This window comes from Thermobia domestica, chromosome 10 (genome assembly GCF_964235325.1).
Source record: "Thermobia domestica chromosome 10, izTheDome1.hap1.1, whole genome shotgun sequence".
Taxonomy (NCBI): domain Eukaryota; kingdom Metazoa; phylum Arthropoda; class Insecta; order Zygentoma; family Lepismatidae; genus Thermobia; species Thermobia domestica.
This window is the reverse complement of record NC_137463.1, coordinates 232,411,359-232,427,402: the sequence shown is the minus strand read 5'-3', so window position 1 is coordinate 232,427,402 and position 16,044 is coordinate 232,411,359. Positions and strand designations below refer to the sequence as shown.

General features: G+C 36.7%; 1 protein-coding gene across 1 annotated transcript in view; it reads left to right on the top strand.

Moving 5' to 3' along the window:
* The first annotated feature begins 426 nt into the window (after positions 1–426).
* LOC145661839 (uncharacterized) overlaps positions 427–16,044 on the top strand; it is a 32,702-nt gene continuing 17,084 nt past the window's right edge. The window contains exon 1 of the mRNA XM_081727178.1: positions 427–9,529. Coding sequence (XP_081583304.1) covers positions 8,456–9,529 — 1,074 coding nt within the window. The 5' untranslated portion in view covers positions 427–8,455. The remainder of the gene's footprint in view (positions 9,530–16,044) is intronic.

Genomic DNA, 16,044 nt, shown 5'->3' with positions numbered 1-16,044 from the left:
TGGTAAAGGATTTGCAACCAAAAGTCAGTTGGTGGTTCACTTACGAAGTCATTCTGGTGAGAAGAGGTTTGCTTGTGACATTTGTGGGAAAAAACTCGCTACTAGCTCTGCTTTCAAGTATCATTACAGAATTCACACAGGAGAAAAGCCTCACATTTGTGGAATTTGTGGAAAATCCTTTACTCGAGCTGATTTTCTCACACAACATACTAGAACTCACACTGGGGAAAAACCCCATAAATGTGACGTGTGTAAGAAGTGTTTTAGCCAAGCATCGACTTTAGCAATTCACAAACGCTCTCATACAGGCGAGCGCCCTTACCAGTGTGCAAAATGTGACAAAAATTTTACTTGCAAAGCCAGTTTAACAGTACACGAAAAGTCCCATATACCGTCAGCAGTGATAAGTTGACAATACTTTATGTAGTGTGTTATATTTTATCTAAGGTTAGATATTTAGAGATGATGATATTTTAGTAAAAACTCGTTTTCCCTTCTTTCCCACAAACAGTAACTATACCGCTGTTCGTGAAAATTGCAACATCAAGAAAGAATGACGGAATTATGTCTGAACTCTCAGGATTTGTACTACGCGATGGTAACGTACGAACTGTTTCACTTTTAGCGGAACTCATGACCAAGAATGGGCGCGATATAAACACGCCTTATACGGACCACATTGTCTTCTTATGGAAAGGCAGATTTTCTTGCTGCTTTCGCGCACAGAACATGCCGCCACTACAGTGATGCATGCAAGAAAGTCACCCGCATCGACGATCGGACAGTGGACCGAGCAATTTATCCTGAACACGGGATGATACATCTTATCCGTTTACCGTATGGACCGTACAGCGTTACCCACATTGTTAGATCGACAAAGAAGTATAATTAATGGGCGTGGACTTGCGTACATCGACTATTTCAGGAGTTTGCTGGATTAGGATCACAAATGCCTTTGCGTGGGCTTCCATTAACTCAGAACTACAAACGCCTCAGGCCACAATAGACGCTGGAACACAGTCGCTGGTGCTCAGAGTGGCAGACGGTTGTTTTCTAACGAGTCTTCCTTCAGCTTGTTTTATAATAAATGACCATGTATTAGACGCTAATATGTGATTTCCCAGAATTGTCGAATATCACAGCGGCCGAACGGCAGATTTGATACTGTGAGAAATCATTAGGCATGATGCACGATATTGGTTGCTACTTATCGAGGGCAGCTTGACCAGTGTTATAAGGGAAGTTCTATTTTCACTTCAAACAACTTATTATTTCAACAGGGTATTCCCCGGCCACATTTACTTAGGAATGTAGGTGTATTCTTCAAGAAATGAAGGGTGCTTCCCTGGCCTTTATAGTTTTTTGGTACGCTGGTTATCAAACATGTGTGGGGTATGGTTGGTCAGCACCTTGTTCGTCTTCAGTTACAAGTCTGCGCTGATATGAGATAACATATTTGCAACATTTCTATCCGTATTCGCGTCCACAAAATCTCTGTTTCCGCCCACATCTACAGAAAATGAGAACTCATGTAAAGCTCATTTGTTTCATACCAGTTATAATTTAAGAAACATTTTCTAACATAATAATTGTAAATGTCATATTTGAAGTTCTGTGAATCTTATGATTGTATATAAATTAAATTCCGTCTAAGCATTATATACAGTCCTTTCCGGTTGTAAGTTAACTATGCTAGACAAAAATTACGGAATAATAATAACGTACTTCTTTCGAATTCAGATTCCTGAAATAAAGGTATCATTTTGGTGAAACCGTACTTGTCAGATAATTTCAGAACACACCACTTTTGTTTTCTTTTTAATCTAATTACTCATAAGGCATGATCGTCTTCCTTGAGAACGCAAGAGGTGAAACGAAAAGAAAGCTCCTTTAGAAAGAAGGATAAGCAACCGAAAATAAACATTCATGAAACACATTCATTCATTTATTTCGTCTTTTTAGTCATACATATTGCACGATTACGTGCGTATAAGTAAGACTCGTCAAAGGTAAAAATATATAAAATACGTAGTAATGACAAATACACACCTATTGAATTAAACTACTATGCTACAACTACGATATAAAAGCAGTACAAAATAATATATATTTCCAAAACTATCAATAGACAAGTTCACTCTCCTTTTTGTTCTGTCCTTCGAATATACTGTGGAAGTTTATTGTACAATATGGTACCCATAAACATAGGATTCCTTTCATATAACTTAGTGCAGTGCTGTTTGCTGGGGACTTTATCCTTACGCCTGGTATCATATTTATGTGTTGATGGTGTGTTAAATAAGTCAATATTGTTTTTGACAAAGAGCAGCAGTCAAAATATGTAAAGAGAGGGTAAAGACAAAATTTTAAATTCCTTAAATATTGGCCTACATGTGTTGTTTATTTTGAAAGAAAGGAAGAAAATAAATATCGAAGGAAACATTTTGCGCTGGCTCTTATTTGCCCCACAAGAGGTCTCGCGCTTTAATACAAGAAATCAATAGTTTATAGTGCTTCTGAAGAATGATCATAAAAATTATTCTTCTTTTTACTTTTTCACGAACATCCGTAATTTATTCCCAAAGGAAATAATAAATGTTCATCCTTGCAGACCTCTAATTATGGTCGTCCTCAAATAGTGTGAATGCTTGTAGACTGTCATACAAACGCCATGGTAAATGAATTTCCGGAAATACATCCAACTTTGGATTTTTGCCTTGTTAAAAGAAAACTTTAATTTATACAACTTTGTACGTTTCGGCAAATAGTTATTGGCATCCTCACACAGGTCCTTATAGAAAACCACTATTGCTTGACAAACTACATGATCGTTGGTTACTATTTTTCTTGCACTTCCAGTTGTCACATTTTTAAACCAAGTTATCCTTGTACCTTTATGACTTTTTTTGTTGTTGTTGTTTTGTTATTTTTGCGTTAAACATCATCATCTATTATTTGAGAAGAAGAATTTGATCAAAAGACTACTTGAAGTAGTACATAAGTTAAGGCTACAGAAAAGTAGTAATCAACAGTAGTGTAATTCGTTAAGCAATAGTAGTTTTCTAAAAGGACCTGTGCTGAGGATGGCAATAACTATGTGCCGAAACGTACAAAGTTGTATAAATAAAAGGGTGTTTTTAAGTAAGTACAAAAACTGTAATAAATATTTAATATGCATCCTATTGAATCAAATAACACCTTTACCTTGATGCAACGCCACAATGTATAGAGGTTCTGCCGTACACACGTGTAGTCTTCATGCTACACATGCTACGGTTAGGGATGTTGTACAGTTCTGAGATTGTAGTAGTCACTTCTATGTAGCCATGTAGCAGATATGTGATTTTAATATCATTCTTTGTATTTCTGTTGCAATTTTCCAACAGCAGTGTATATTCGCTGCGAAGTAGAGGGGGTCTATTGTAGCATGTAAAATGTAGTTTATGTTATATACCGTATTTTACGGACTATAAGACGCACTTTTTCTTTGAAAAATTCCCTCCAAAATTCAGGTGCATCTTACACTCGAAATTAATATAAAAATGTCCAGTATTTGATTTAAAATTCCCCCCAGTCTTAAAAATAGCCATATATTCGATGCCGCGGAAGACCCACTTCTATCTGGCAACATTGTATTGAACTGGCAGCAGCAGTGCACCGATGCGACAAACATAAGTTGCTGGGATTCACAAGCTTGCTAACACTGTCTTCTTCCCGCCCCGCCATCACAAACTCAGAATCACAGATTAGAATATACAGACCGTAAACTCTGCGAGAAACTGAAAAAATGTTAATATATATATATATATATTGCTTTAAAATTAAGGTGTGTCTTATAGTCCGTAAAATACGGTAATGATCTTGCATATTGGAATTCACAAATATGGTAGCTCGAAGTATGGTATCTTGAACCCAGAAACTGAGTTATCTTATACTTTTATAAAATATGATAGTGTTTAGACTTTAAAAAGATTAGTTATAGAAAGTGGGTGCTGGAATGATATATGCAAAATTTTATAGTTCTAAAATTGTGCGATTTAGGCTGAAGATAGCAAATGCAAGTGAACGATGATTAAATATATATATATATATCCTATAAAACCCCTTTTAGCTATTTGTTAAAAGATTATTCTCTTGTTTTTTAAACTTAGTAGACTAAGAACACTTTTCGTACAACGTATAGTAACCGAGTATAACTTGGATTTATCAACAATGCTAAGGTGATTTTGTGCTTTTATATACAAGATATTCTTGCTCTTTGTGAAGTTTTACATCCCATGATTATGACCTATAGACTCTCATACTCGAGTTTATTGCTTTAAGAAAGGCCCATGTACAAAGTAACTTTAATGAATAATTACAGTTTCAAGGTGAAGTGGGAGAGTGCTGGACATGTAGAAACCTTTGAAGTAGGACGAAATATAGCATCTATGTGTAACCTTTCAGATGTTGGAGGGGAAAATAATTTCTTCTGCTTGGGAGGGACATGGAGGACCGTTTATATGTAATTTAACAGCACAAGCAGAACACTAACAGTAAACGAAGTTTACTGTTGTTACACAACTATTGAAGCTAAAATTCTGGCATCTGAGTGTAGGGTAGGAGAGGAGAGTTAGTATGTTCAGTTAGTATATCGATCGGAGTTAAGTATAAAGGTAACCAAGCAAGTTCTGTCGCTTTTTCACCCACCACATTCGAACATCGGTATGTTACCTAAGACGTACCTGGAAGACCAAAAATAGTCCCCATCAGCATCGACGACCTTCTGCCAGCGTTCTGGAAAGTCATGGATTCCATCGCGGTACAACTTGATGGGTCGTGAAGCGAAGAAGGTATCAAGTGCATTTTGCTTCTTTACTAGGGATTTGAACTGGCGTCCTCTAAAGTGATTGTCCAAGGAATGGAACAGGTGATAATCGGACGATGCAATGTCCGGTGAGTATAGCGGATGCAATAGTTTCCCATCCAAGGAGTAGAATGGTGTCCCGGGTCATCCTTGCCACGTGGGGCTTAGCGTTGTCCTGTAAGAGAAGGGTCCCTTTGCGATTCAGAAGTGCTGGCTCCAGAGTTCTGAGTTTTTCTTGAACACGGCTCAACTGCTGACAGTACACAATTGCATTGATGCTCTGGCCAGCTGGTAGCAGTTCCCGATGCACAATACCACGAGCAGTCTACCAAACACACAGGAGGACCTTCGTCTGGTGCAGTGCTGGTTTCGGCTGTTGGAACCGGATCATGGGATGCTAACAGCTAATGATGACAGCGCTGTGGAGCTTCATATCGGACCCACTTCTCATCACATGTCAACACCCTGTCTAGAAATGCTCCTTCCTCGGACGAGACAGCAAAGAAACACAGGTATCTGCTCGCGTTGCCTTCCGGCCCGGAGTCAAATCATGTGGGACCAATCGACCCAACTTGTAGTGCTTCCATGTTGATAGAGGTGCTGCCGAATGTTTTTTTTTTTTTTTTTTTTTACTCACACTGAATTGTAGTCCCAGTTCTTCACATGTCTGGCCATTGTGCGCCTCAATTGCTGCCTGAATATCTTCATTTTGTACATCTGTTGGTATTCCTGCACGTGGTACGTCTGTTAGTGTTTCGTCAACGTTCTTAAAATTGTTAAGCCACCGCTACACTATCCGCGTAGTCACTACACCCTCACTAAAGGCCTGGGATATCTTCCGCCCCCGCTGCAGCGACGTTTGACCCCAGTTTGAACTCTTACAGCATATACGGCCCTTATGATGCTCAGTGGAGGTCCCATGTTCACTCTGTCCTTACGCAAGTTCATGGTGTAAGTGAATTGCCACAACCAGGTAGTATGTTGGATATACCGACACCAACAACAACACTTCACCTTATCTCCATTTGCATTCAGCTTACGGTGTGAGGGCCAATTGAACATAGACCTCGACAAAAAGCGACAGAACTTCTTTGATTACCTTTATAAATAGGTAATATATTAGTTATTGTTGTCTGTTTCATCAGAAATGTGAGTGGTTTCAACTGTGCGAATTTGATTTTGTATTGTTTAACCGACTGCAACTTGAGAAACTCAAATGTTCGTTAAAAAGTAGGGGAAAGAAAGAAATTTAAAGTTTGTATGAAGCTGATTCAGTTAGGACTTTTATGTAACTACTTAAAAAGCTAGCGAAGCTGTAACGCTACATAAGAAATTTTCACAGCATATGTGGTGGATGCATATATATTTTTGGGGTACTGTGTTTATTTCGACGTAAAGGACGAGAGAAGTTTTTGATTGAATTAGTTATCTTGAGAGTTAAGAATATTTGATACATACATATTTTCGAGATCAATAATATTATATATTATATAATATCATATAATATAACATATAATATATCATATAACATCATATAATATCATATCATATATATATTATGGCTAGTTTTCACGTGTGACCACACAGGATGGCAGCCTGTCGGCAAGGAATGAAACAACGGAGTGTTATTTTTGTTTTTGTTTTGAAGACAATATTCGTACAATTAAAAAAATCTAGGGAGAACAATACGAAATTATTTCAAGGTTTTTAAACAGTTTAAATGGGTGTTTCATAATAACCACAGAGTACGAGAACACTTGAGAGATGGTAGATATTTACAAAAGAAGTGGTCGTACACTACTGGCTTTGACGGGGTTTTCAACTTTATAAAGCGAATTTTCTCCGTTTTAACGGTTTTGGACTTTCATGTTGTTTTTCCTGAACTCGTCAGTTGACTCAAGCTATTTAATACTTCGTCTCGTTTTTAGTACTGAAGTTAACTTTCAGAAGACATTTCAGTGCATCACGTTTTCGTGTGAAGTCAGAGAATAATACAAAAAATCCCATGCTCACTAATGTAGAATCAATATGTTCGTATTTATTAAAACTTCCATAATTTCATTTATAGCATTTTGTGGAAAGTTAAATATCTACTGTTTAAGCTATTAAATGGTTTTGTTGCAAGCTTCATTCTCGTCTATCCCATGAGCGATCATATTGTAATGAATTGGTGAGATTGCCTATACTCCGTTCGGCAATTTCACCACTTGCAAGGCTTTGATTTTGCAGCTTTTAAGGCTATATTAGCTGTTGGCTTGAAAAATTAAATGAAATGAAATTTCTGGTTTAGCGTTACACGATTTTGCCTTTTGGGCTAAAGGAGATAGATGATTAAAGAAAGTGAATAATTATAAAAGAATTATTTAAATGAGGATGTCGGAGGAAAAAGGAGAACCCCGAGAAAACACGATGTTGTCCATCATAAACTCACCTAGTGTAGGATCAAACCAGAGATACATTGCACCAAATGTGAGAGTTCTACCAGTGAACCCCCTTGTTCCCTTGCTGTCCAAGGAACAAACATTTTTATGATAGATATTGGAGAGATATTAAGCTACTTAAAGCAACCATTATATTTACTATGTCAGTGTTCAGGAATTTACAGTGATCGTTCAAGGCTTAAATGGGCGAAATTGTGAATTCCTTCCTCATTTGCTTTCACACTTTATATATATATATATATATATATATATATATAGAGAGAGAGAGAGAGAGAGAGAGAGAGAGAGAGATAGAGAGATAGATAGATATATAATATATGAACATTTAGATCAAATAATGCCTCTGTAAAGCCGAATTATAAGCGCACTTAACGTTTGTTTTTTGTTGTCAGGGATTCAGCTTCCGGTGGGACAGAGTATTTTTTGGGCGTAGAGATTTAAAAGTGATGTTGGTTAAATTGATATGCTAACCACATATAACTAAACTAAAAACTATTTTGCTGATCATAGATATTTGTGGGCTGTAATGCGAAAGTATTGTTTCCTGTGTAAGGCTGTAGTTGCAATATGAGTCGTCGAGTCCATTGTTTACACAATACTAAACACAGAATACCTCACAACAAGTAATTAGAGGATAGAGTGTGTGACAGTGAATAAAAAGGAACTCTTCAGTGCCTTTAAGTTATAATTACGATATTCATCTTGTGTAACGGAACAAAACCTTGGGAAATCTCAGTCAAGATGATTAGGAACAGGAGTCAAACCCAAAACCTGCGTGTTATGGAGACAAATATGCAAAATTCAGATCTACGTTTATTGGAGTATGACACGAATTTCATAAAAAGTAATGTTGTTATTCTAAATAACATTAAAAGTGCATGTGTTGCAAAATGTGTTCTGCTTTTAGTAATTATTTCTAAATAATATTTTTTTCCTTAGATTAACTAAATATGAATTTAGATTGATTGTACTAAAGTGTAACGCAATACATATACTTGTACATGTAATGAATAGTGTTGATTGTTGAACTCTGTGTATGTGTGCTTTTACCTAACAAGATAGGAAACGAAGGCAACAGTGATGTAACCGCGATCTTCTGGTTTTTTCTTCTAGATCTTGGATCAGTATCAGTAGTGATCGCAAAGTAACTCCACAGCAACTACTCAAGATGTGCAAAGAAGCAAAGAAGAAAGGTTCTAACCGTAAGAAAGTAAAGAAAGTACGAAAGAGTACTGAAGTCTCATGTGAGTTTTGTGGGAAGATTTATTTGAATAACCGTTCGTTGGAGAAACATCGTATGCAGCATTCAGATGAAAACTCGTTTAAGTGTAGACATTGCAGTGAAACTTTCCGCTCATATTCTGCATTGAAACGCCATAATCCAATTCATAACCGGAAGGAATTCGCGTGTGATAAGTGTGTGAAAAGTTACACTACCAAAGAAGAGCTGGACAAGCATTATAAACTACATTTAGAGAAGAAACCTCATGCGTGTAGTGTGTGTGGTCGGAGATATACTCAAAGGCATACGCTTACGTCACATTTAAGAACCCATTTCGAAGGAAAGAAGCATGTTTGTACAATATGTAATAAATCATTTATTCACTTGTCCGCTTTAACCTTACACCAAAAGAGACATTTCAACTTAACAGAGTACACTTGTGATTATTGTGGCAAAGGTTTCTATGATCGTTGTTCCTTGAAGGATCACGTTAATACCCATACAGGAGACAGACCATACGAGTGCCAATTATGCGATGCAAAGTACGCCCATTTAACCAGTTTCCAGTATCATATGGACACTCATAAGTTCAATGAGTCTGTTGACAAAGGCATCATGTGCGAAATCTGCGGGAAAGCGTTTGTGAGAAAAGGTCAGTTGATTGTTCATTTGCGAAGTCATTCTGGTGAGAAAAGATTTACGTGCGATATTTGTGGAAGGAAAATAGCAACAAGTTCCGCCTTTAAGTATCATTATAGAATTCATACGGGAGAAAAGCCGTATACCTGTGGAATTTGTGGAAAATCATTTACACGAGGCGATTTCCTCACACAGCATACGAGAACTCACACTGGAGAGAAACCTCATAAATGTGATGTATGTAATAAGTCCTTCAGTCAAACAACAACACTAGTTATTCACAAACGGTCTCATACTGGAGAGCGTCCGTATTCGTGTACTATGTGCGATAAAACTTTCACCTGTAAGGCTAGTTTGACTATTCATATGAAATCACATGGTGTTTAACTAATATCAACAGGTTTATAAGGTCTTCAGAATTTATTTTTGAGATAATTAATATTAAGGTGAAAGCGTAGTAGTTATTAAATGTCACTCCTTCAATGAAGTTTATTGAAATTATTTGGTATTATTTTATTTTCAATGCTTGTAGTTGTACTATAAGTATTGACACAACACTTGTTTCAATCTGTTGTGTAATTTTAATAATCTTCGAGTAGACTTCTTAAAAATCTAAGCAAAGCACTAGATATTTATGAATTATTAATGTCTTGTTTCAAGTTAAATCTGATGTAAACTTATAATTTATGTTTCCAGAAATCATTGTCAGAAAATTGAAATATTACGTAATTTCGTGCAATTATTCTGCACATTGTATGTAATGTGCATGTTTTTATCATATTAGGCTAACGGTCTTCAATGAAACTCCATCTTACAGTCAATTTGCTTTCCTGTTATGCAGTCTGTTCGTCTAAAATTTTGTTTCGTATCGAATAAACTCAGTTGTTGCTATTATAACAAATTTCAGTTGTTACCTGGTAATACTGATTTTAGTATAAATTACTTTTAATATAATTATCAATATAAGTAGTTGGGGTGACAAGTGCAGTGCTGAATTAAACTCAAGTTGGTTGTCTTCAGCTCAGTTATACAGAAATTTCTTCAATAATGTTATCCAGACTCTGAGATAGCGTCTTGAAAAGAAACCCTTTGGTCGTTCTCTTTATAAAGTGGACATCATTCCTAGTAAAACCTCAACCAAATCAACCAGGAGAAACAAAACAATTAATACTACATTGTCAAGTTAGTGTTCCTTGAATAAAGTTGCATAATTAAAAAAAAAAAAAAAAAAAAAGTGCCGAGATGCACCGTTGAATTCTAAACGAATGACTTCCTAAACGAATGTCATTGCTTTAGCTGGGCATCTACAGTATATTAATCAATATGATAATTACTGGAAATGCAAGAGAAGAACTCTTTACACATACTAAAACGTTACATAATGTTGATACGTTGTTTCTTCGTTAAATTATATGAATGGGTTATATTAAAAATTTATGAAACATTACAATTGATGCATACATAATATAAACTTACTATTAATTAAAATAAATAGTTCTTAATCAGGAAAAAGGTACATTTTCAATAGTGTGTTCGGTTTGCTGTTTTACTTGACTGTTGGGCTCGTTTTAATTTTTCACGATCATTGCGTGTATGTTAGAAACATTCGCCAACACAATAATGCGAAAAATTCAGTTTATGAAAATTATAATAACGTTTTAGGTAATGTATTATTTTACATAGAAAAACAGATTGAATTATCCACTCCATCTTAAATATGCATTTATTAGTTCTGCATTACCGAAACTTTTTCTTCGGAGGGGGAGGGGGGCATAAAAGAAAATGGATATCTAATTGTTTAACATAACGTCTTAGCAAATGTAATTTTGTACAGATACTATCAATTTAACGGCGACATATGGTGTTAGAGACACATCAGATATCAGGGTTTGCAACTGTTAGTCGGCGACTAGCGACGGAATCTTGGTGATGGTTGTTAACGCAAACTTCATACTACGTGAGGAGCAATAGAACGGCAATGTGCAGTAAACTGAGCAGACTGTGAAGTGAACTGCCTCACTGATTTCCATAAAGGACAAACTTGGCGCTCGAAAATTGGAGTGATGGGTTTGTCGCGAGGAACAGTATCAAGTGATGATGGCCAATGACAATTAGAGCAAAGCCACATCGGTGAAGAGGAGCAGTGTTAGGAAGAAAACCGTCAGTGGCAGATTCCACCGAACATTAAAGTGTGTTGTTTCTCAGAACCGTCGTGGAACTGTAGTGCAAGTTACAGGGAAGCTCAAGGAGTACCTCCTACAGCCTGTATCGACAATAGTCCGCCACGAGATACACGACATTAACATGCGAGGTCGGTTTGCACGGGCAAAGCAGCTGATAAGGGAGCCGCGACCATGCAACATGGACCGCTGAATACTGGAAACATGTGATATTCTCGGGTGGGTCTTCGTTTACTTTATTTCAAACTACGAGCCGTGTTTACATGTGGCAGACACTCAAAGAAGTATATGATCCACAGTTCCTTCGCCCAACCGTGAAATATGGCAGCGTCTTTGTGATACTGTGGCTCGCAGTATCCTAGTTTTTAGTAGCTCCTGTGCTTACGCTTACTGGTCACGGCACTGACGTGATTGTGTTGCCATTTTACGGGTCTATGTGCATTCTGTGGTCCATATGACTTTCCCGGGGAATGACGCCGTATCCCAGGATGGTAATGCGCCCATTCGCACAGCTGGAGTTGTTGCGGCATGCTGTGAGGGACATTAGGATGAAATTGAACACCTCCAACCAATCTCCAAACATGAACATAATTAACCATCTGTGTCCGCTTTGGAAACATGAATCCAGCGCAGATTTCCACCTCTTTCCTCTCTCGGAACTGAGTGATGCACTGCACGCGTAATGGTGAAATATACCACTTTCCATTATTCACAACCTCTTTGATTTCATTCCAGTCGCGCCAGAGCTGTTCTGAGAGCGAAAGGTGGTCCACTATATTAATCTGGACTTCTTGTTTCACTTTTTTCAGGTGTTGATTATTTCTTTCAGAGAACCGAGCGTTCCTCAAACGAAATACTAATCGGGAAGTATTTCTAAAATTGGCCATCTGTTTAAGTTGATCACACTTCATGGAGTAAGTTTAATGATGCTATTACTACCTTGTTAATTGATCAATTGTGCGAAATAAGCAGCTGTCGTCTTAGGTTGCACATAAGAATTAAAGTGATAATATGTAATTTCATCGTCGAAAATGGGTACTCACCTGTATGTGAAAAGCTGTCTGAAGATTTTACAGTTTTTTTCTTTTTGACTGAAGTATTATTCTAAGCTTACTCAAAACCGATTGTATATGGGCTGATATGAGTAGAAAGCTGTTAAAAGAAAATTTAAGTGACAGTATTTCGTTTACGAGATGGAATATTGAATTAGAATCTAACCTAGAAAAATGTATGTTATTATCATCTTTAAATTTGTCTACGTATTTATTTTATTTTATTATTACATGTCTCGAATTATATCCACAAAACGTATCATTCCTCAAAGATATTATTAGACAAAATTATATAGCATGATTTTTCTTTAAGGGGTCGCGGTGGCCCATGTAAAGCGCTTACCTGTGGTGCGTAGGATCCCTGGTTCGATCTCCGGTTAAGTAAGTTTGTGGTGGACAATGTCATGTCCGTGAATTTCCTCGGAGCACTCCTGTTTCCTCCTATATTCCACCAATTTTCCATCATTATTCCGTCCTCGTAATTGGCAGCTCTTGGATTCGAGTGCGACGGGCAATTTCCCTCACTTAAGTTTATTTAGAATTTTTCCTCTGTCCCATTAGGCTAAAGATGAAAACAGGTAGCCGTGGAAGAAAGAAAAAAAAAAACTTCATACATAAACTGTTTGCAGAATATGCAGTACTATTTTCTTTTGTAGCAGAGCGTATATTTTGTAGGTTAGGCTTTTGTGATTTTTCTCAACTCATTAAAAGTTCTTGAAGAACAAAATCGTATATACACACAATTTCAAATGTAGACTCTCGAAGAAAATTAGGTCTTCAACGTTAATCACGTATTTTGTACCATTCTAAGGTTTTTCTTGCGTTTACGTTCGAAATAGTAGAATATTTTGAATGTAAATTTAAAAGCAGTATTCCCCTGTTGCCGATATCGTATAATATAAGAATGATATTAAATCTGAAATAAAAATAATCTATTCACCCCCTTTATTATACCTGTATTATTTAGGTATCTTGGTCACAGTGGTATAAAATATATGTCGAAAGAGAAACAGAATATAGAGGTTGCAAAGATAATCTTCGAATGTTCTCGTCTTGTGATGAGCTGATATTAGTGAAGTTCTTGAAGGTTTAAAACGATGTTTGGAAACACAATCTACCTTACATTCATAAAATATTTTACTTAATGTGTTTATATATACAACATTTTTCATTAGATATTTGGTAGTACTTATACGACGGTTTCGTAAATCGAATTTTATTACAAAAACATTTTTGTAGTAGTTTATTTGAGCCATTTCTGTCGTATGTATTTACATTTGTTACTGGTGATAGTTTCTAGTTACTACTAGCATCCTCGGGAATACAGTAACGCATTAAGCTTCTGAGTATGCTTCTAGAGTAACAAGCTAAACAATCGCCGGAAACGTAAATTTTCAAAGTAGAGTTGTTAATTGTTTTACAGAAAAACTACTCCCATTTTACATATATACTTAGTGGAAATGTGCGTTTTATTCAGATACATTGCTTCCGAAGTAAAGCATATGCACTTGGATCCCCATCTCTACATAATCATTCTATAAATTTTGTTACATGATTTTTAAGTGGGTTCGATTCGTTCGTGGTCAAGTCACTAACGCACATACTTCCTATGTGCATGGTTCTGACTTCGATTCCCGGTGGAGATTCTTATCAGAGTAATGGTTGATTCCACTTGCAGCAGTAGTCAATCTCATATCGCCTTAGTGCTGAAAGTGTCGTTAAAAGGCATTCAGTATATAGTTCTTAACGAATTACTAACTCACGATTAAATTTATTTTATTACACTTGTTATATGAGTGAGATACAGTCATAAACACAACGCATCAAGTTTATATATAATATATTGTAAAGTTCTGCTAAGTAGGTAGAAGGTAGAGCGATCACACACGGGAATCGTTTTCTTCCACTGCCAGTTTTATTAGAAAGTTTCCAGATATAAAATAGTATAATACAATTCTCTGTATGAAAAGTATAACGTTCTCTAATAACTAGGAACAACAGGTGTCTATAGGCCCAGGTAGCCTAGGGAAGGATCTTCACATAGTTCCACGCAAGCAAAGAGAGGTTAGAAAACCATAAAGCTCCACGAAAGCTCGGTGGTTGCGGTTAGAAACCCCACAGAGCTTCAGGCAAGCTAAGTGGGGTGGATTCAGGATGCCTTAGAGCTCCAGGCAAGCTAAGAGAGAGGAATTTGACCAGCCAAAGACTGATGCCAGAGTGATGGTCGTCTTGATTTTATAACTGCTCCTGTGTAGCAGTGGCCCTGGTATTCCTGTCGCCTGCCTCTTTAGCAGCTTGTAGTGAGAACATACGCAGTGTTCTTTATAGGTACAAACACATGTTGATTGTTTGTAAATACAACCATCTGCGGGATATTTCAATATATATATCCACCATTGTCCTTCCGTCAATCCCTGAAGCTATCAATAGTATTATGCGCAATTGCTACTAGGATGTCTTTATCTACCTGCACCAATTGAATGTTCCGTGGCTGGCGATACTGGTGTTTTATATATATATATAAAGTTTGGACCTCATCTTACTGGACTAGAATAGTGGGTTAGATTGGGAATATTGAAAGATGAATCTATTATAGATAATGAAGACCAGCACATTGAAACTAAGCAACTGAGTAGAATTGGCTTATGGTCTGGGCGGATCTTGTTGAAGTTACACTTTGTGAACATGGTGTCATATAGCTACTTCACCACATACTCAAAACCTTTCTCTTTGTAGACCATGACAGTTCAACTCATAGTCAATATCAAGCAGTATATGTCCGTTATAGAACAGTCCTTATCGAATAATGATAAAGGGAGGATTTTAGGGTCTTTTTATTTGATACTAGGATAAATCCCGTAATTTTGTCGATTGAAGGTTTCTTTTGTAATATAATTTACTCATCGAAAATATTTGACGGTCATAATTCTGAAGCAGTGGAGGTGAGGGTAAAAATTCTCCAGTGTAAAAGTGCATTGGGAGGATAAGTGAAATTATTACCATCTACTAATAATCGGTACTTTTTAATACATGGCGTAATCTGTGGGCTAGAAAATGATCTTATTCTGTGATAAAATCTCACTTCTACGTCATAGCTAAGTCCACGAAACATTTACATTGTCAAAATATTTTCACTTATTGCGTCACTTACTACTTCACTTATTGCACCACTGATGAAGTTTCTTCAAAAGGAAATGGAATTTCTTATCTTAGTCCCACTTTATGCCTTTTAGGCTGAAGGAGTGGATGATTAATGGAAGTGAATGATTATGAAATAACTAGCCGAGTGAGGTTTTGGGAGGAAACAGAGCTCTGAGAATACCCGCAGACACAGTGTTGTCCTCGACAAACTCATATGGTCTGGAATCGAACCAGGGACTCTTATACTGAACTCCTGTGTCCCTCCTTCCCCAGATTTTGTTCGGATTTGAACTGTTAATGCTTTAATATGATAATCTGTGGTTGTGTGGCATATCCTTTCCAGGAGGTCAACGGTAATTTCAGTCTTATTGAATCTTTTTTTTTTGGTGTGGTAGACAGTCATTCAGTGGAGAGAGTAGCTTCTTAAGTATGTGGAAAACTTCCGAAGTTAAATTCCTTATTTTTGTAGCGCTGTTATTGTAACTTGATTATCACAAAATAATGTATATAATCTACTCCATTG